Below are 21,623 nucleotides of genomic sequence, written 5' to 3' on the forward strand. Positions count from 1 at the left end.
TATTTCTTGGCTGGTACTATCAGTTGAAGGGTTTTGAGTTTTGTAGCATATAGTATAATGATCTTGAAAATATGGGAGGCAGCAAATGTCTCAACATTAAGCAAATTTGATGCTGAAAGTTTGGAAGTAAATGTACTAATGTGGAAATGGATATGTGCTAAGTATGTAGCAATACAGAGCTTTGTCTTTTAGATGGGCAAATCCAAGCTAATCAACATGTCGTACATTACACAGGACATTTCAGAGACTTTCACCCTTAATGAATTATGAAATAAGATTTGTTCAACATCATCTCCTTGCTTGATTGGAGAAGAATAAACTTGCAAACGATGGCGACATTTGATTTTAATAGAAATATTGTTGTTGTGAAAAAATTTGGCCTGTTACCTAGAACCAGAAAAATACTGTTCAAGTTGATATGAACGGCTTGTAGTTCAATACGAAAAAAAAAAAAATCTAGTTTCTACCTGCAAACTTTCATGTTGAAATTGTGTTTATGTTTTTGTGTTTGTTTGTTTGTTTGTTTGTTGTTTTTTGTGCATTCCCCCATGAGTTATGGAACATTTGGTCTTTGATCACTTTGAGAGTAAGTTCTCATACAGTAAGTTAACTATAACTCAATTCATGTACAGATCTATACATTAAGATTTGTCATAAATATATGTATATATTATGCCAACATTCCTTATATTTCCATAGTTCATATTTCCGTATGCAATTCTATGATCAATAGGAAAACTTATACTGTTGCTTGTAAATTTTGAATGTCAAATGTACAAATCATGTAATTTTTATTTAGCATTAAGATGCTATAAACTCCAGGGCTCATTTTGATATTTCTACAAATTTGCATCTTTTTTTTTTTGATAATCAGAACAAATCATGAAATTGTAAATATGATGGACTACATATATATATCCTGAAAATTGCATTTTATTATAAACTAGGTATAAAGCTATAGAATGAAATGAGATTGTACTTGGTGAATGGATTGGAATATAACTTATTTCTGCAGATAGTGATTCCATCCTTAATTCCTTAATTACAAAAACAAAAATTAACTCACAAAAAATGGTGCAAAATAGTGGAAGTGTTCATGTTTAAACAGCAAACTTGGAAGTCAAGTGCAGTACACCAACTATTTGTCACATTACATTTGTGAGAAAAGTGGTTGATAACCAGTTAAATGTGATGTAAGTATACTCATATAAATATAAAAGCAGGATTTCTTAATTTGAACTGCATATATAGTGATTGACTTGTACAGCACTTTGTAACCTTTCGAAGTTATGAACTAGCACCATACCTGACTGCTATCTGTCTCTTTTCTAAATTCTTATTAGAGTCTGCAAGTAAAGACTAGGCAGGTGAGTCGTCTGCACTCATCCATGGCAAGCCAACAAAGGTTGTACTCCTCAGGAACCTCTGGGGGCCTGTTAGTTGGAACCACAACAAGCACTGCTCGTCATACCCACAGTGGCTGGACAGGAGGCAAGCTCACTAACAGCCCCAAGTACCGAGAAGCAGCAGCCTACCTTATGGAGCAGCCTAAGGGGCACCCATCCTATCAGCAGGCCCCTGTCAGGGGCTCCACTCCAGTGGGGAAGGACGATCACAGGATCAGTATTGGGATCCCCAATGGGACCAAGGAGCATGACCGTGATGGCAAGACTATTGACAGTCACTCTGATGTCTTCTATGTGATGGGCTTACCAGTGTCACAGTGGCCAACGAGTTTACAATTCTTTTTCCTCATGAGTGCCATCTTCTTCTTCTTTATCATCTATGGATATTGCCAGGTAAAGAGAGAAAATAAGGAGAAAGATAGCAGTGTGTAGTTCTCGTAGTTACATTGAGATTAAAATCATGCATGCCAAAAGCTGTGAAAAAAACTATTGGCTAGAATGAAATTTGGATGTGGATGGGATGAAAGAGAGAGAGTTTTGTCTTTGAGAATAGAGACACTGACAGAGAGGAGACATCAGAATTCTATTTGTTGAGAGCCATCATACTGCTAGCAAGCTAGTAGGTTAGGAAATATAAAAACGTGATTTGCTTATCTGTTTATGTCTCTTTTTATCTATTTTAAAAAATACTGAGGGAGATTTAGTTCAAATTTCAAGTAGATTGATGACCGTATGAGATTGTAGGAAATGACTAAAATTGTGGAACTAGTACTAAGTGAACCATACATATATGTTATGAGGATTTTAATCTGCGAATTGAGACTTGGAAGAACAATTCCTCAAGTGACTGAATTTGTGCTTCAGAACCATATTGATGGAATGAGAAATAAAGACTGATGTGAAAGCTGTTATTTTCTTGAGGGTTTAATTTTTGTGAATTTCACATATCACTGTTGGATTACAAATTTAAAGGCATAATTTACCATTTGCAGATGAAACAAAAACCCAGCATCAGTGCTTCAAAATAGTTCTAAAATGTGAGTTCGGGATAGAAACAACAAATGTAAAAATTTGAATCAGTGTTATTGATATTTAGTATTGTTAAATGTACAAACTGTGAACAACAGTTATAATAAAAATGTTTACGGACTAAACCGTCTACAGTTGGGAAAAACAGTGATATCTCCTTATATTTCAGGCTTCATTGCGAAAATTTTATACGATAGGATGTTTTGTGATACAGCTGACCTACTCATATGCATCAAATATGATAAATTGAACATCTTTTAAATCACTGCTCCCAAAGGTAAACAGGACCTTTAACAAACAGACAGACACTAGTGCACTTGGGATAGCCTCAATGTCAAATTGCAAAAACATCTTGCAAAGATGTGTGTGGCCTTCAAATTCGTAACGATATATGTACGAAAAAGTAACAGCTTATACAGTATCCCTTTTCCCACCCTTGCATTTCATTCCATGGCATTTATCTTATACAAGGCAATTATTTGCGAGCCATTGATTTCCCAAGATACTTGTCAGCTCAGGAAAATTTGCAACAGTGATAGTAATAATAATAATAATGAGATAATGAAAGAATATGGCTTTGTATGTTTACGTGTACTTTGTGTTACAACCTAGTATTCAGTCCTTCCGAGATTTCAGGGTCTTCTTGTTCTCATTTTTCCTGCTATTGATGCTACTCACCCAAGCAAATAATGTTATTCATGTTATGAAGTGACCGGTTTAGAGAAGTGTTTACTTGTTTTGTATTTTCCTATTGAAACGCTTTCTCAATCTTCGAAAAACTGTAGATGCATGCATGCGTACTTACTGGGGTTTTGGGCCACTCCCCCATGATACACTTCTGTTCGCTTGATAAACAAGTATGTACATACATGTACGCACAGTATATGTCACACAAAAGCCTCAGCCTGTAGAATGCCTCAGGTAGTACACAAAGAATAGCACTGAATATGTTTTGGAGGAGTGGGAAGATTTCCATGGCCCTTTAGGGATTATCATGGCACTATTTGTCTGGGGAATGTTATAGCACAATTTGTCCAAGTCAACCAAATTCATAAGTGTATATACAGTTTTACTGTGGTACTGGATGATCTGTAATAAACATAGATTATACACTTGTACATTGTAAACTGGCTGTGACCTTTTATTTTACCTTTTCTCTATTGTTGAGGGCTGGAAGCTTTCCCATTGTTGTAAACATTAAAGGAAAAGTAAAAAAAGTAGCAGAACTGATCAGATTAAAATGAACATGGTTGTCATAGCAAAGGGAGAAGTCTCCTGAAAAAAAGTTATCGATATCTTGGAGAAGTATTAATTTCTTGGAGGAAAAGTTTGGATTTATGCAGCTCCATACCTCTGAAATGCTCTTCCCCTGGGAATCTGTCCCCTGGGAATCTGATCAGCAGAGTCCGTAGAAACTTTTAAAAATAGTCATACATGTTTGCATTTTGTATTGGTTAAATATTTGTTAGTTTTGTTTCTGTATTTCTGATTCTCTCCTTTTCCCTTCCACATTAAGATTTAAAACAGTATGTGATTCACTCTTGTCCCTCTTTGCCTCAGATAGGTCACTACATCAATGGCACATAGTGAATGCTGTACTCAGGCACTCAATAAGAGAGAAATAAGTTAAGATTTTAAGTAAGATTTTCTCTATGCTGTATTTGGAGATTAAAATATGATGTACTGTAATGATGGAGAGAAACAGACTTGAGATGACAGTTTTTGAAACTCAGTGCTGGCAAAAGATGGCATGACAAAATTTGGCCTCCTCCAATACTGTATTACTTTAAATTTAACTTTATACACTGTAAGAGAATGCCTTCCTCTTTATTTGAGTAAACTGTAGCACACTTTTTTTGTTTGTTTCAACTTTCAAACAATTCTTATTTTCATTCTGCAGGAATTAATTTTCAGCTTTCAGGAGTTCAAGGCCTATGGCTGGTACCTGACGTTGACCCAGTTTGGATGCTACACAATTTTTGGTCTCTTAGCAACAAAGGTTCAAACAGACACAGTTCGAAGGTACCAGTACACTACTATACTTGGAAGAAAATAACAGGTGCTTGGCAATAGTCAAGATGTTTGAGAATCTAGGGTGGGGTGTTGCTACACATGCTTTCTTACATACAAATGTGTGTTCATGTGTGTTCATGTGAACACAGTCCTCATAATGGCCTCTTTGTATCCACCGTTGTCCTTGTAATTAATCTTTACTTTCATTGTACATTCCTGTGAGCACATCTATATTATGTTGTTTTCTATTGGTTAAACATTTAAACAAGATTGATTTTTTTATTATGTGCTCAGAATTGCTCAATTGCAATGAGAAAGGACAAGGGAAGAAAAAAAGTAAGGGAGGATAATTACTCACATGACAATTTTATACAACAGGCCAGTTACAGTAACTTGAAACTATCAAACCAATTTTGTTTTTATGTAGAAGTGAAGTTTATTTTCAATTTCATCTTTCTTGTCTATTTGGAAATTTCTTCTTTTATTTTCACACATAACACATACAAACATAAAAGACATAAAAACAAAAATATAATCGCAAATCACAAGACATTCATCATGAACACAGCTTTGACATATAACACACAAGATGGTTGTTAAATAAATCCCAACATCCAACCAAAATTTTACACATCATTTGACTTTTCTTTTGGATATTGAACTTATGTTCCATGCTATGTCTTCAGTAGACGTGCTACTTTGAAATGGCATTTGTTATGTTTTATTTTATAATGTAGTTTCATGCCAACTGTCTAAGAATCAGTTGGATGAAAAAAATATATATATTTGTGCTTGTTGTATATACGTATATATAAAATGTGTCATCTCTGTGAATATTTCATGGGATCAATTGACATGTAGAAGAGTTGTAAGATCTATGACTGACATAAAAATGTGGAAAATTCTAGTTTTGATGTTATCTTCTTTCCCCTGATAGAATTCCAATGAAGACATACGCTGTACTATCCATTCTGACAGTGATGACTATGGGAATGTCAAATGCATCTTTAGGGTACCTGAACTACCCCACTCAAGTCATCTTCAAGTGCTGTAAACTCATCCCAGTAATGATCGGAGGTGTGCTCATACAAGGTAATATCTTGTGTTTGCTTTGATGAGATGTATTTATTGTAATATAGTGCAAAAGCTCTAGACTGTTTATGAGAGACATTCTATTCCTATTAAGAAGTATGTGTATCAGTAGGTACTTTCAGTAGCAATGCTGGAGTAACAAGGGCTCTTTTGAAGAGCAGTACTAAACCTAAGTAAATTAAAGAAAGGAACATGTTATTATTATTTTAAAGTAAATATGGAAATGGACTGTGAATCCTGATGAGATGGGCAAGTCATACAACTGTAAGTTTTTATCTTTGTTTGGTTTTTTTTTTTTGATGAAGAAATGAAGAAGCAAAATCCATGATATGTTAAAAATATGTGCTTAAAATTTTGACGAAATTGAAGTTGAATGAGTTACTGCTATCACAACACACTGTGTGCAACTTTGCATAAACCGGTATACATGTATGTGTGCGTGTACAGATATGTATATATTATGTTGACTTCTTCACTCATGTAGGGCATTGCTAAGTTTACACATTTTGTGAGGCTAGAAGATGACAAAATTGCTATGATTTTCTGATAAGTCAATGAATGTCATGTTACATTGTAATCATAATATATATAGGTAAACCATATGGCATTGTTGACGCTGCTGCTGCACTCTGCATGAGTATTGGCCTTATCTTCTTCACATTAGCTGATATCACAGTGTCTCCCAAGTTTGATAGAACAGGTAAGAAATGCAAGTATACATGCTACCATCCATGGGATGGCAAGACCTCATATTGTCGCTGGGGCGACAAGACCTCGTATCTACAAAGTGTCAAATGTTCAGGAGAGCCAAAAAACATGGCGGCTAAAGCACAGTTGCGAATGGGATAGCCCTTCCTTTGACAGGCTTTGGTGGCTTCATTTTTGGAGTAATACAGTTGGGATTTGGACAGGACATCACTTAACGCATTATTTGACCATTAATCCAAGAAAGTCATTTTCACCAAAATTGCAAATACATTGTACAAGGTCTGGTCACCTCAGCGACGAATTATCTCAATTAGCATAATACACATTCAAAAATCTCTTGACTCAAAATTGAGAATGTCAAAAAACTAATTTAAGGTTTTTATGAAATGTTATGGTCTTAAAATATAATCCAAACAATGTATCTACATTATTTGACATCAACATCGATGTCATTTTGTGAAAATGTTGCAAAAGTTACAACAAAAAAAAATGAACACATAATTGCTTTTCTGAAAACTAATGATTTTTAGGTGTAGGTCTTGTCACCCCAGGGACAGTGTGTGGGTTAATCAAACATAGGAACCACCTACTGAACAAACATGATCACATTATAGTGGACAATTTGTTGTGTCTCTGATGGTTAAAAATGCCAATTTTGGAAGAAATAGATTATATGATGAAGTTGAAGGACTTCTCAATAGCATTCAAAGCCTTTTGATGGATCATTTTGTATGTTTCCTCCTATCCTATGCCAGTTTTTATTTGCATTATAATGCCTATGTATGTGGGAATGTATGCTCCTCCAACGTTGCATCTTTCATCTTTGATACTGTAAAAGTGGATATTTTTGCGCGAATGATTTTTCGTGCTCGGTGGGGTAAGAAGATTTTCACATGTTTTTAATTCCGCGGAATCAAGACATCAACTAATGGGACATATGGCAAGCAGAAATATTCGAGTGCTGTCATTTTCGCGCTAGTTTCGGGTTGCCCAAAATGCGCAAAAATTTCAATGCTGCAAAAATTTCCACTTTTACAGTTTTTGACTGCTTATCTTGCCTTTCAACATTCAGAAGTACATAATATGAATACAGTTAAAGAATTCTGTATCACTGTGAATGCAATTTTGAATATGTTTTTTGGTGGTTATGTACCCAATCACTTTCAGACTTTCAAATTCAAAGCAATATGTTAACACAAACCATTGATTAAACAAGTTTAGCATAACAGAGTCCACAGCAGTGACCTGCCCAAGATTTGTACTGAAGAAGTTGTAAGAATCTCAGCATGACAAGAGTGTTATAATCTACTGCATTGGAAGGCAATTTCAAATCAGTAAAAGTGTATTTTTGATAGTGATACCGTTGTCTGAGAACCAGATTATTAATTACCCTTTGACTAACATTACAGCCATGTGTGTACCTAATATAATCAGTCAACTCACTAATTATTAAATTTATTAACTTTTTAGATAGTGTGTGCTTTCTCTTTTTTCTTCCCTAGGAGTATTACTGATATCTCTGGCACTATGTGCTGATGCTGTTATAGGGAATGTGCAGGAGAAGGCAATGAAGACATATCGAGCATCATCTGCTGAAGTAGTAAGTTGACATAGCCAAGTGTGCACATTATAATAAAGTTGCATTCATAGTGACACTTTCAAATGGATAAGAATTGTCATCAATTTACATGATGTAGGAAACATGCTCGGTTCAGTCATGTATGTTGCTTTAAAGGTGTTATGTCTACTTTTGCAGAGGTTGACTGTCAATGTTACTTATTGTTGACAAAGTGTAGTGTCTATTCATCTCCTGAGAATTATCAAATCACATATTATCACATATAAGAAAAGGTTATGCTTGTATGTCACTTCTACAGAGAAAAAAAAATTGTCTGACAGAGTTTGTAAGGAATTTGACTTGTGTGCTTAGGGAGAAATTTCCTTCATATAGCTCGTAGAGACAAATGTTTGTCACTGAACATCTTTTGTCTTTTTTTTTTTCAGGTTTTATATTCATATTCCATTGGCTTCCTGATTCTCCTAGTCGGTCTGTTATCGCATGGTAGTTTCTTCCCAGCATTCTGGTTTTGTTACCAGGTATGGTTGACAAGTTCTTTAAGTTCAAATGAGGACAAACAGGTTGGAATGTTTGAAATAATTTGGCCACATTCATACTCTGCTGGTACTCTTCTAATTCAGTGTTGACAAGCCAATATTGAAATTTGCTCCTCCCCCCCCCCCCCCAAAAAAAAGAAAGAAATATGTATATATGCATATACATACCTGAAAATAGAATGAAGGCTTGTATATATTTGTATTTCATCAAGTTAGAAAGAAATTTCCAGAAGTCAGGGCATTTCTATGAGAAACACAAGACATTTTTACCACTGATGTTGACATTACATATATACCGGCAGTTTAGCAATGAGACTAATAGGCATCAATCAAACTTAATGTGCCACTTATTTTTGTCTTCTGGTTCAGATGCAAAAACATTTTTCTGCCATAGAAGTGTTACACATTTATGTTTTTTTTTAAAGTAAATAGCAGTGAATTGTGCATAATGTCGAATCCCTTGTGATAAAGATATTTTCTCTAAAATTACCTGAGAAGGTACAATAACACCGAAAAGGGCCATTTTAACCTACAAAGAATACATGTATAACGGTTGTAATATTTATAACTTTAAGTGAACCTCAAGAAGACGAAATGCCAACACAGTTTTAGAAAACTTTAGTCCATTTAATGTTTTTCATACTGTGAATATTCTGTGGGAACCATTCCCAGGAAAATAGAATTCATTCATTGCTAATCCACTAATTGATTTAGATTCAATCATCAGCTATGGTTAAAGAACCACAGTAGGCAAGGGTTTCAAAATGTACTTGTTCAGAAATATCAGAAAGTGTAATTGGCATGTCTGTTGATTGCTCTTTGTCATGATCAATTACTGAGATGTCTCTTCTTAGGAATGCTCTTGTTAGCTTGTAAAACAAGATACTCTTTCAGAATATGTGACTACTTACCTCATGAAAAAAATTATAGTTTTGGAAACCAATACTTCATTGAAAAAGTGCAAGTAAAGTTTCAAGTGATGAAGTGTGTGCATGATGTACATATTCATTTGTCATTAGGAACCTGTTTGCATAGGGTAGTCACATTTCTTTCCTTAAGTTGCATTATGTTTCTTGTTTATTTTTCCACAGCATCCAGTTCAGACATATGTGTATGCTGTGCTGTTCTCGTTATCAGGATATCTTGGCATCATATTTGTGCTAGGGATGATCAGACAGTTTGGGGCCTTAGTCACTGTAACAGGTGAGACACGTTGACAATAATGGGAGCCATTACGGGGTTTTTAGTGAGGGCATTCACATTGTGTATCTGACTTGTGTTTACCCATCAAGGTAGTAGTAAATTATTATTATTTTTATGCCTCCGCCAACGAAGTGGCCGGAGGCATTATGTTTTCGGGTCATCCGTCCGTCCGTACGTACGTCCATCCATCCATCTGTATGTGTCCCGTTTTGTCCCGTTTTGTTTTTGTCGATATCTCAAGAACCGTGTGGTGGTTTTACATCAAACTTGGTATGAGGGTATATCCTCGGGGGATAATACTTTGTTTGGATTGTAGGGTCACGGGATCAAAGGTCAAAGGTCACAGATTATTTGGGAAAAAAAAAAGGTTTAAATTTCATGTTTTTCTCCATATCTCGCAAATGGTTCAAGGTATCTTCATGTGGAACTTAGTATATATGCATGTACCGATGGGCAGTGATTATCTAGGGAAGTTGGGGGTCATTGGTCAAAGGTCAGGGGTCAAAGGTCAAGGTCAACTCCTCAAAATATCACTACTTTCCTTATATTTATGCAATGCCTGAAGGATTTTTCTTTTAACTTTACATATGCATGTATTACCCAATATGTATTCTGTGGGAAGTTTCTTGCCATAAGGTCAAAGGTCAGGTGAAAGTGCTAAATTGCACTTTTCCTCCATATCTCGAAAGTAACTCAAGGTATCATCATGAAACTTAACTGGTACATATTTATGGGCAATTCCGCAGTTAGGTGGACATGACATGGATAAAAGAAATGTGCCTCTTTATCATACTCTTTAATTTAGGTTTCAACTAATGCCATGGATGTTCACCAATCATTAAGGTCTTTCAAATTCAGTAGATTTTATTTTTCATATTTATTGATTTTGCGAGATCTAAAACCATCATTGAAAATGTACATGTGGGACTGGGGACACTGAAATTCACTTAAATGCAAATTACAGTGGGTTCCTTTGAAATTTTTTCCTCAAAGTTTTGCTAAAGGGTAAAAGATGAATACATTTAAGTACTCCAGAAGTCATGTGACATTTTGTCAATTACAAAAGGGTGAAATGACCTGCGGAATTACTACGGACAAATGTAACGTTACTAACCGTAACGTTACTAACCATGCTTTTGGGGGTATAGCTAAGAAATTATTGGTCGAACTGCTAAAAAAAATTGTGTGAACATTTGTCATGATGCGATAATTGAAATTAATGCAACTCTTTGTTTGAAGTAACTTTAATTTTTGCACACTTTTTGCTACAAGACATTGATTTTTTTGTCATGTCCTTTTTTCGTAACGTTACTAACCAGCCTTTTAAGTTGCCATAGCAACTCTAATATTTTGTGGATTGCATCCATTTTTTTCTGTATCATAAACCTGGGAAAGATGAACATGTTTTTGTCATAATTTTGACTTGAAATGAATAAATGGTAATTTAGTAGTAAAAACAAATATCTAAATTTGTTCAAATGTAACGTTACTAACCGCGGAATTGCCCTTATGCATGTTCTACCTAACAGTGATTCTCTTTGGAACTGTGAGGTCAAAGGTCAAAGGCCAGGTTTAGATGATACTATTTTACCATTTGATACTGACATTATACTTTTTCTCAATACCTTGAAAATTACTCAATGCATAAACTTAAAAAGGGTCAAAAGTCAAGTAAAAATCATCAGTTCCCCAAATACCTGCACTCTGATGTTTGAATCATTCATCCAGTTGAACCTAGTTCTAGGAAAGTGAACATTCAGCACATTTGTGGCAAACCTGTCATTCTAATATTTTGCCAGTTGTGTCAAACTGTCATCACACATTGTCAAGACATTGTACTATAGACCTATTAGGAGAACCATGTATTGTGGCGGACATAGGCGCCGGAAGTGGGGGGGGCAGGGGGGGCGGCCGCCCCCCCAATCCAAAAAGTGGGGGGGCAAAACGCATTTTTGCCCCCCCAAAAAGCCCCCCCCCAAAAAAAAAAGAAGAATATAATAATAATAATAATAATAATAAAAATAAATGAATAAACAAAGAAAATAAAATAAATATGTATATATATGAATAAAAGGGAAAAAATATGGCTACAAACGGCAGCTTTTGGACTGTAAAATGTCAAAATTTTCAAGCTCGCTCGCTTCGCTTGCTCGTATCCAGCAGTTGAGCCCGGTGCGCCTCCCCCTTAATTTCTAAAGCGAAAAACATAGCTACGACGGCAGTTGTTGGACTCTAGAATGTCAAAATTTTCAAGCTCGCTCGCTTCGCTTGCTCGCATTGAATCGTTATGCCATTCTCCTGATGTTGCTGACAGTAATTGCCAGCAGTTGTGCCCGATGCCCCCACCCCTTAATTTCCAAAGCGAAAGATAAATATAGCTACAAACGGGAGTTTGGGGACTGTGAAATGTCAAAATTTTCAAGCTCGCTCGCTTCGCTCGCTCGCATTGAATCGTTATGCCACTCTCCTAATGTTGCTGCCAGTAATTGCCAGCAGTTGCGTCCGATGCCCCCCCCCTTAATTTCCAAAGCGAAAGATATAGCTACAAACGGGAGTTTTTGGACTGTAAAATGTCGAAATTCTCAAGCTCGCTCGCTTTGCTCGCTCACATTGAATCGTTATGCCATTCTCCTAATGTTGCTGCCAGTAATTGCCAGCAGTTGCGTTCGATGCCCCCCCCCCTTAATTTCCAAAGCGAAAGATATAGCTACAAACGGGAGTTTTGGGACTGTAAAATGTCAAAATTCTCAAGCTCGCTCGCTTTGCTCGCTCGCATTGAATCGTTATGCCATTCTCCTAATGTTGCTGTCAATAATTGCCAGCAGTTGCGCCCGATGCGCCCCCATTTATTTCAAAGCGAAATATGTAGCTACAATTAAAACTCCAGTTTTGGAACTGTATAGAATATCAAAATTTTCAAGCTCGCTCGCTTCGCTCGCTCGCATTTTATTGTTATGCCATTCACCTTATGTTGCTGACAGTATATAATTTGTCGATCGCTTCACACCGTCACTCCATAATCCATGTAAGGAAAACTTTAAACTTGTTGAATGTATCACATTCCGTAATGTATTGTAGTCCCATTATTGCTCACGCACACACGCACAAGCATACAGACCGTCAAAATTACTTTATGGTTCCCCCTCATGTTTCGACCCACCGTACGCCACTTTATATATATATATATATATATATATATATATATATATATATATATATATGTATATATATTCATATATATATAAATAATAGATGTGTGTGCGTGTGTGTGTGTGTGTGTGTGTGTATGTGTATATTGTGTAACATATGCATGGTCTAATCTTGAGCCCCCTCCAATGTTTGCCCCCCCAATCCAAAACTGCTTCCGGCGCGCCTGGTGGCGGAGGCATACCAGTCGCCGTAGCGACATTTCTAGTTTTTCATAGAACCATTTTATTAACCAAATGATGCACAGGTTTGTGTTCGTGATGTTAATGGAGACGCAGCTCACTCTTTAGTATTCGCAGTATTGTGCAGCATGCACCCAGAAGCGCCTCATGCATGTTACACCATTGTAAATACCCTCAGTGCTCTGCATTTCCACTAACACACTCTCACCTGTGCATTATTTGTATATTTCATTTTAAAAAAATTTGGCAAATTCCTAGTCTACCTGGGCAGTGAAAAGTCAACTTAGTGACTGTTGGGCCTCACCACCTGAGTAAATTAGGCAGTTTTTGTGTGTTGACTTAACAAGGGTACTAGATATTTGGGAGAGAAGAGAAGTGGGTTCTTTTGCATGAATAGGGTATGACTTTACGCACACTGGACCAACAGTTCTAAGTCTCCTCCAAAAGACTTTGCAATGAGGGTAAAGTGCCTTGCCAAAAGGCACTATTATCAGGCTTAGAGTCAAACCTCATGCTAGCATGGGGGTCTACTGGTTTTGTCCATTTGGTTTTAACCCCTCAGCCATGACAGCTGCTGTTTCACACTGTGCTAGATGTGCTAGATGGAAGAAATTGATTCTACATTTGTAGGCAAATGATTTATTTACCCTGTTTATGTACCAAGCAAAGAAGGGTTAAAAGTTGGGAATTTTACGAGAAAATTATGTGATATCAATGATCATTTTTTAGTCCAATATAAATGCCATGTTGGGTAACTTATTACTCCGCCAGCGGAGGAGGTTATGTTATCAATACCATTGTATTGTTTGTTAGTTTGTTTGTCGGTGTGCAAAATAACTCAAAAAGTAGTGAATGGATTTGGATGAAACTTGCAGGAAAGGTTTAGAATGATACAAGTAACAGATTATTAAATTTTGGTAGTGATCCAAGAATTTTTTGGGAATTTTTGAAGGATTTTTGATATTTTGGCAGATAGGGTTAATGAACTTGGGAGTTCAGGCTGCGCGTATTTGAGGTTTGCATGCGCGCACGGAAGTGCATGCGCTAGTTTCTGCCAAAGTGAGGTGCGCCTCGCAGCTGGAAGTTTATGACGTAACAAAAGGTTTCTATATTGCGAAATCGGGCGACTTTCAGCACACAATGCCATAAGAACGTATGGGTGCAAATTACTGATATCTCTGTGGAAGAACAAGATCAGTGGTGGAAATGAGCTGCATGCTTGGCAGAGGTCTGCGCTCTCAGAGTGCTTCTCTAGTTGGTATTTAATTTGTCTCACCATATGAAGTTACCTGTCCAATTTTGCTCAAATTTCCACTCATCTGTTGATTCAATTTCCATGTTTCATCAAAAGTCACCATTTCTTCAAAGGAAAGTCTTTAAAACATTAAAATTGGCTCATGTTTTGCTCATACAGGCATGAATCTTAATTGACTGTATTCCAGCAGAAACTATTCAAGTACACAAACATTGAAAACCACTTCTAAAGCTTGCATACATAAATGCTGTTTATCATATTCTCATTTGCCCCGTGTAGTTACAACAACAAGAAAGACTGTAACCATGATGCTCTCCTTCCTACTCTTCACAAAGCCTTTTACAACACAGTAAGTATTGGCAGCAGTGCTTTGGGATTGAACAGTACCTTAAAGAACCATTCAAAGTGCAGGACATATTACAGGCATTGCCAATAGGTTACAGGCTATGTCTAATTTATGTTTTTCTTCATCTTCTTCATCACACATTCAGTTTGATGCAGAATATTGAGTGACCCCTGTAGAAATGGAAATGTAAAGCAATAAAAGAGGTTGGAGAGAAATTATATTAGAAGGCGCATCGTGTTGTTGAGATGCCATGCCATTAAATCAGGAAGTGTCATAATTCTCTCTGACTTCATCAAATGCCTGCAAACATGAGGTTAGCATGTATATGTTTTAATGATGTTTGAATATATTAGAAGGCTCATCTTTTTGTTGAGATGCCATGTCATTAGATTAGAAGGTTTCATATCCCCCTTTGATTTTTTGAAATACATATTCTCATATCTTGGTATAAGCAAGTAAGTAAGTTTAAGAAGATACTTGAGTGAATGTAAAGCATATTAATTTCTTTGCTTGCCATGAGCAGTTAATTTGTCAACAGCCAACAAATGCTGTGTGACTCACACAGCTTTTGTACATTTTAGGATATAAAGGTAGAGTAGAGTACTGTATGTTTCCCTAAACTGTCAGTTAGTCAAGGAATATAGCAAATCTTCTTGCCATGCAAACTAAAGTTTGAAAATTGCATTTGTCATTCCCAACGAATCATTTGAAACAAAAACAGTAACCAGAAAAATCAACACTAATGAAAGAGAAGTTCAACAAATTTCAAGAACAACCGAATCTGTGGAATATCAGGAAATCATATGTCAGAGAATGTTAGAGTGCAGCATCAACATCACATGCATGTTAATAATGATCACATTTCTTTTTGTATGTTGGTAAATCACTGTTTCATGGCATTTTGAAAAAGCTGCTATGTTCTTTTTTTTTTATATTCAGATTCATGACAGAACACAGTTATGACAGAAGAATTGGGTTTCTTTGTTTAGATATGTATTTTCTTTTTCTTTTTTTCTTTTTTGTTTGGGGGGCTATAAACAAGTGGAGGTACTATGGAGGTGATGGAAAAGTTTCTGTTAAAGAAAATCAAGAGAAAGCATTACTGCTTGAGGAATGTGTTGTAGACAATATCTGATATAGTTAATTGCCTTTCAAACTCAACAGTTCGAAAGGTAGTTAGCTATATCAAATATTGTCCACAAGGCATTCCCATAGCAGAACTTCCTTGCTGCAATCTATTTTCTTGAAGAGGGGAGGGGGAATTCCACTACATGGTTTCTATTCAACTATTATAGGGATTTTTCTGTTAAATCTACGTCTGTAGATAAAGTGTTAGTAACATACCTTTCTCTTATCCCCTGTGTATATGTAATTTATTTGTATGAGTAGCATAATTCCAATCATTAATTTGGAATGACTTTGCACTATGAGTTCATGTACTATTGAACAGAGTCTTTTACTTTCACACGTTAGCTTTTTACATTCACAATCTTATCCTGCAGTCTTGGTCATGTTTATATGTAGGTTGTTCCTGTTCACTGCAAGTAAAGTAAATGAGTTCATGTGAATGTATCAGTAATCTTATATGTTGCATTAAATTGTGGCATTGAAATTTGTTGTTCCTTTTTTTTTTCAGATACATCTGGTCTGGGCTATTAGTTGTATTTGGAATATTCCTCAACTTGTACAGTAAAAACACAGAAGTAGTGAACAACTGGATATCCAACAAAGCAAGAGAGTTGGTCATCAGTTTACAACACAGACGAAAGCAGTACCCCGCCACAGCAACTGAAGTTTGAGAGAATATGACATTTGAAATATACTGCCTAACTTGTGCTCTCTAGCAATAGGGATGGGTTTTAGAAATTTGATATGTATGATTAAATAGGCCATGTCTATGTTGCTCAGAAAAGAAAGTTCTATGTCAAGTATTAGAGCCTAACCTATCCTAGCAGCCACCTGTTAAGCTCAACGCTCCCTTCAGATAGTGACCAGGCATGTATCTACCTGTCAGACACTACTGGTATCATCTCAGATCTGTGATGATCATCATTGCGTTCCTTTCAGTGACTTTTTAATTACCATCTCATGCAGAGCTTCCACTGGTAGAATGTACGTGAAACAGCTTTTGTTCAGTGTTCTTTTATTTGCTTAGTGGAATATTTGCTAGCAACACCTTGTGGGCAGATTAGATTGTAATGTGAATATGAAAGAAAAATGAAACAAATGATTTTCTGTTTATATTCTGATATTCGTAGGTCTTTCAATAAATAGTGTGAAAAGATCATTTTATGTGTGCATATTAGATATAATGCACTGGCTACTACTTAGTAATGATCATATGAAGCAAAATCGACTGTGCTGGTGTAAAAATACAAACTAACAGAACAAAACATATATTTTATGTCTAATGGATATATATAATAATTCTATAGGAAACTTTCTTTCTACTTGGGAGGGTAAAAGTATAATCCTTGGTCAGTAGCCACCAGTAAGCTTCAACAAAATGTACACCAAAGGCAATGTACTTATGGCTGATACTATAAGTTTGTGAGATGTCTCTGTATACAGGTTTTATAATACTGCAGTTGTGTCAAATGAGGTTGAAAGTAATAAAAGACAATTTAAGGATATAAGCAGAATTTTTTGTGAAGTGTTATTTAAATGATTTACGGTAATGGAAACCAATGTTTACATGAAGCCCCTGATTTACAAGTGGTGATAAAATATGCTGTAGCATTATTGTGTAGTATATTCCAACTGACATTCAAAAAGCTCAACTGTCTTTCATTCCATGAATTTAGTGTAATCATTAGATAAAAAGCCTCACCCCTTAAGCAGATAACCAACAGTAGATCTTTGGCTTAGTTTTCACCATTACAGACTGCTTATGTCAAATCGTGATGAATTCACATTCTGTGTGAAGATTACAAGAGGTGTTGATGTTAATTTTGTTTATACACATTACTCATCAAGCTCTCACTATGTCTGTTTTGTTGACATAGAAGTAGCAGCAAATGTTCAATAGCATGGTCAGGCTGAAATGACAGTAACACTTTTGCCCTTGTGTCTACTCTGGGTTTTTTTTTTGTGAATGAAAATTGTGATACATGATGTCAGCTTTCTAGTTTTATGTATTTCAGAAATATTTACCCTCATTTATGTATTTTGATTTTTACTGAGACCTACAAGTTTATCATAATTATGAGTCGTAGTACTGCGTAATTTCATCATTTTTGAAAATGTTCACCAAAATATGTGCTTTCCAGAGGGTAATTAAAAAGTATAAAGGTGTATTTAAGTTTTACTTTTCAGTTTAATATGTATTACAGCATATACCAAGCACAAAATTAAACATGGAATCTTTTTTTAGGGTAATTCCATGTCATGTTTAATTTTATAAGTCAAGTGAGATAAAACAAGCAAAATGGTAGAACTTTCCTCGAAAGTTTCCCCTGTTTTCATGAAACAGTAAATGAGATGAAGTGATGATGTCTCTCCCCCACAATTCTCTCACAGCCCTGCTCACAAATTTTATCATTATTTCTTTTCTTGAGATGAAATCTGCAAGAGAAAAAGAAAGTGTGTGCTTTGTTTCAAAATATCATTGTAAAGTGATAACCAGCAATGCTGACCCTTAGGGAAAGGGGTCATTGCTACACTATCAACCAACAACACAATTTGTGAGATATTTTTGTTTAACATGAATAGGACAGTTGCATGATTTACATTATAGGCATTTTCACATCAGCCCGATGTTTCGAAATAGCGCGCTATTTACTTACTTGGGAAATTATAACCCGATCACGAAATAGCGCGTTATTTGATAATGTGAACACAAATTAGCGCGCTAATTGTATCGCTCTGATCGAGAAAATTTCTCGAGTTCAACTCTGGGAAATTTCTGAAATAGCGGGATAATTGGTGAACTAGCGCGCTATTTGATAATGTGAAATGGCCTCAAGAAATTAGCGTGATGCATTCCATCATGCCTAGCATGTGTGACGTGAAAGCGCGTGCTCTACTGGTATACCTGACACTGTTTGCGCACGCTCAGCTGTCGAATTAGCTCAAAAAATTTTTGGGCTGATGTGAATAGGAAATGAAATAGCGCACTAATTTGCGATCGCGGAAAATATTTCAAGCTTGGATTTTTATCGGGCTGATGTGAAAACGCCTAATGTGAATGCAATATCACTGTTCAGTTGAAGCATAAAGGACACTTTACACTTTCATGCTTTGGGTGTGTGTGACTGGAAATACTGAAGTGTGCATTGAATCTGGCATGTACCATACTCAAGGTTTATACCAACTTTGCCAGGTGTATCCTATTAAAAATCAAAGCAGGTAGATGGACAGACATACCCAGGATTTCCCATGATGAGCAGTAGGTGAGACACTGAAATGCTAAACTGTTTATGGGAACCTCGTATGCCAGGTTTCCAGGAGCATCAACTCATGTATTAAAACCTGGTATACCAAATCTCCAAAATGTAGATGAGTGTCTGCATTCGTGGCCTAAATTCATGTTTGTGTTGGGAACTTATGCTGGACAGAAAGACTTTGATCAAAAGATTACAGTTTCTTCTATCAATATCTGTTCTTTTTCTCTATCAAAATTATGTGTGTGTTTTTTTTTCATCCAACATTGTAAATCTTTTTCCAATGTAGTAGTGGGTTTATTTTACTTTAAAATTTGTACATATCAATCAAGGCTGAGCTCACTAGATTTTTACTTTTACTGACCCCGTTCAGGTACCCTCATAGTGTATAAAAAATGACAGAAGTAGGGTTATGACTTCATTATGTTTTCAATTACCACCAGAGTATAAAATAGTGAACAAATTAAACTTAACATTGCAAATTATGTTTTGAATAAAACACTATTTTCAAGACCAAATTCTGGAAATGAACAATTTTATAAATCATGTTTCCCTTATGATTGAATTACATTTGTTAACGAAACAGATCACAATATACTACAAAGAGGCTGACATTTACCCCCCCCCCCCCCATAAAGAACTTGCTAGTACACATTTTTATGTCTCTTCATCCATTCAAGCATTTATCCACAAAGTCTTATGTGTCTTTATCCCTATGTCAATTTGCATCAGTATACAATACGTTCTGATCAGTCTTTCATCTTTGCAGGATTCTTGACTATTGTACAAGATGTGTAGGCCTACAGCTCATGCAATGATATATTTACCAATCAAAAAACACAATATGTCACATGTACTCGAGAAGTATAGTATCTGTGCATGATTATACGGGGATGAACTAATGATATTTTACAGTATTTTGGCCATTAAAAAAGTCAGGGATTTGATGAAATGCTGTAGTTTCTGTAATAGATTGTAAAGCCATATAACTTTTACTAGGAGAATCCATTTGATGTAAATGATAGAAATTAATTTGGAAATACAGTGTACTAGTATTTGCTTGCGCAAAATGTCAGTCAAGTGACCAGTGGGTAAAGATAAAAGAACTTCATGAAAATGTAAGTGGAGGGCCATATTTTATGGTAGAATACTGTGACTGCATGAGAAAGTGAAGGCATCCAAGTTGACTGTGTAGAGCAGTTGCACTGCTGTATGTCCTGTATGGTATGTTTCATTTCTAGTCACATAGTCTCTGGAGAGGATAAAGACAAAATGAGTACAGGGTTATGGGAGACAAAATATCAGGATGTAGAGAATGTGACATTGATTAGGTACCTGGTTGCAGGATGTTGTACACTGTATAATTTATGATTTTTATTAAATGTTAGTTGCCTACTTATGATGGATTGCGTATTGCAAATTATAAAAAGTATTCATTCAAAGTGCAATAATATGGAATTAATTCAAAGCACTTCTCATGGTGACATCTTTTTAAATAAACTGTTATGAGGAGTATAGGAATATCTCGCCCTTAACGATTACACAAAAGCCACAATGAAAATAATCATGTGGAGACAAAAATTATCAATATTATGCAGAGACGACTGGACTGTGTAAACTCTAACCTTCCTGGTGATTTTCATTAGTCGTTTTCACTTTTTTAACCCTAACTAGGCCGGGGGGGGCCTTCAAGGCCCCCCCTCAACGTTCCGCGCGATGTATCGCAATCGCAAAAAGCTATCGCCGCGACATTTCATGACTTTTTACTTTTGAGTCTCCCGCATCTTTTGACACCTGGGCGCGCGGTTCCGAAGTTGCGCATAAATATGTACATGCATGTGAGACCAAAATTGCTCAAAAACGTGAATTCATGTACAATTTCAATGCAAACTGTGCTTGCAGGCAAATTTCATAAAAGCATGATTATTTTGGTATTTTATTGATTAAAATCAAAGAATAACTTATTTTCTTGTTCGGAGCGATGTCACGGATAAATTTCATTGAAAAAACAATGAAAAACATAAAGTCGAACAAACAAGGAAATACATAAAAAATTCAAAAAACAATGAAATACTTAAGAATTTTTTCTGATATCACAATATTTTTTATTACATTTGCTAAGGACACTATAAAGAATATTTACACAAAAAATGTGCCTGTTTTGAGCTTTATTTTGTGATTTATACCAAATAGTCTGATTTCATGCATTATTATGCATAAATCAGCATGATTTAGCATAAATAATAATTTTTGAAAAATTAACTTCAAGGAATTTTAGATTACATCAACTATCAACTACCTAAATAGCCTGGCCTAGTTTGGGTTAAATGCTCAGAGTAGCTTGGATTATAAGGGTTAGAAGAAGCTATACACACACACACACACACACACACACACACACATATATATATATGTATATATATATATATATATATATATATATATATTTTTTTTTTTTTTTTTTTTTTTTTTTTTTTTTGGTCATCACCACTTCTTAATTTTAGTAAGGCCACTCTGTAAATCAGGTGCAGTGACCAGCCTGGGTGTGACAGGAGATATTATTAGGTGATCCGAGTATCCTCTCGGATCACCTTCTGTATCTGTACGGATTCTTTCTTCTTTTTTTTCTTTATTTCTCCCCAAAATTTGTGCAGAGGTTAGCTCAGAAAGTGCTATGCCTATCAA

At 35.7% G+C, this 21,623-nt stretch overlaps 1 protein-coding gene across 1 annotated transcript in view; it reads left to right on the forward strand.

Moving 5' to 3' along the window:
- LOC139721486 (adenosine 3'-phospho 5'-phosphosulfate transporter 2-like) overlaps positions 1 to 19,107 on the forward strand; it is a 60,873-nt gene extending 41,766 nt beyond the window's left edge. The window contains exons 2-10 of the mRNA XM_071632802.1: positions 1,344 to 1,799; positions 4,336 to 4,457; positions 5,386 to 5,540; positions 6,133 to 6,240; positions 7,751 to 7,848; positions 8,253 to 8,345; positions 9,455 to 9,566; positions 14,490 to 14,559; positions 16,193 to 19,107. Coding sequence (XP_071488903.1) covers positions 1,389 to 1,799; positions 4,336 to 4,457; positions 5,386 to 5,540; positions 6,133 to 6,240; positions 7,751 to 7,848; positions 8,253 to 8,345; positions 9,455 to 9,566; positions 14,490 to 14,559; positions 16,193 to 16,355 — 1,332 coding nt within the window. The 5' untranslated portion in view covers positions 1,344 to 1,388 and the 3' untranslated portion in view covers positions 16,356 to 19,107. The remainder of the gene's footprint in view (positions 1 to 1,343; positions 1,800 to 4,335; positions 4,458 to 5,385; positions 5,541 to 6,132; positions 6,241 to 7,750; positions 7,849 to 8,252; positions 8,346 to 9,454; positions 9,567 to 14,489; positions 14,560 to 16,192) is intronic.
- Positions 19,108 to 21,623: the final 2,516 nt, after the last annotated feature.

The sequence above is a fragment of the Diadema antillarum genome, unplaced genomic scaffold (assembly GCF_040938485.1).
Source record: "Diadema antillarum isolate AM-2024a unplaced genomic scaffold, OU_Dant_1.0 scf00000144, whole genome shotgun sequence".
In the NCBI taxonomy this organism is placed as follows: Eukaryota; Metazoa; Echinodermata; class Echinoidea; order Diadematoida; family Diadematidae; genus Diadema; species Diadema antillarum.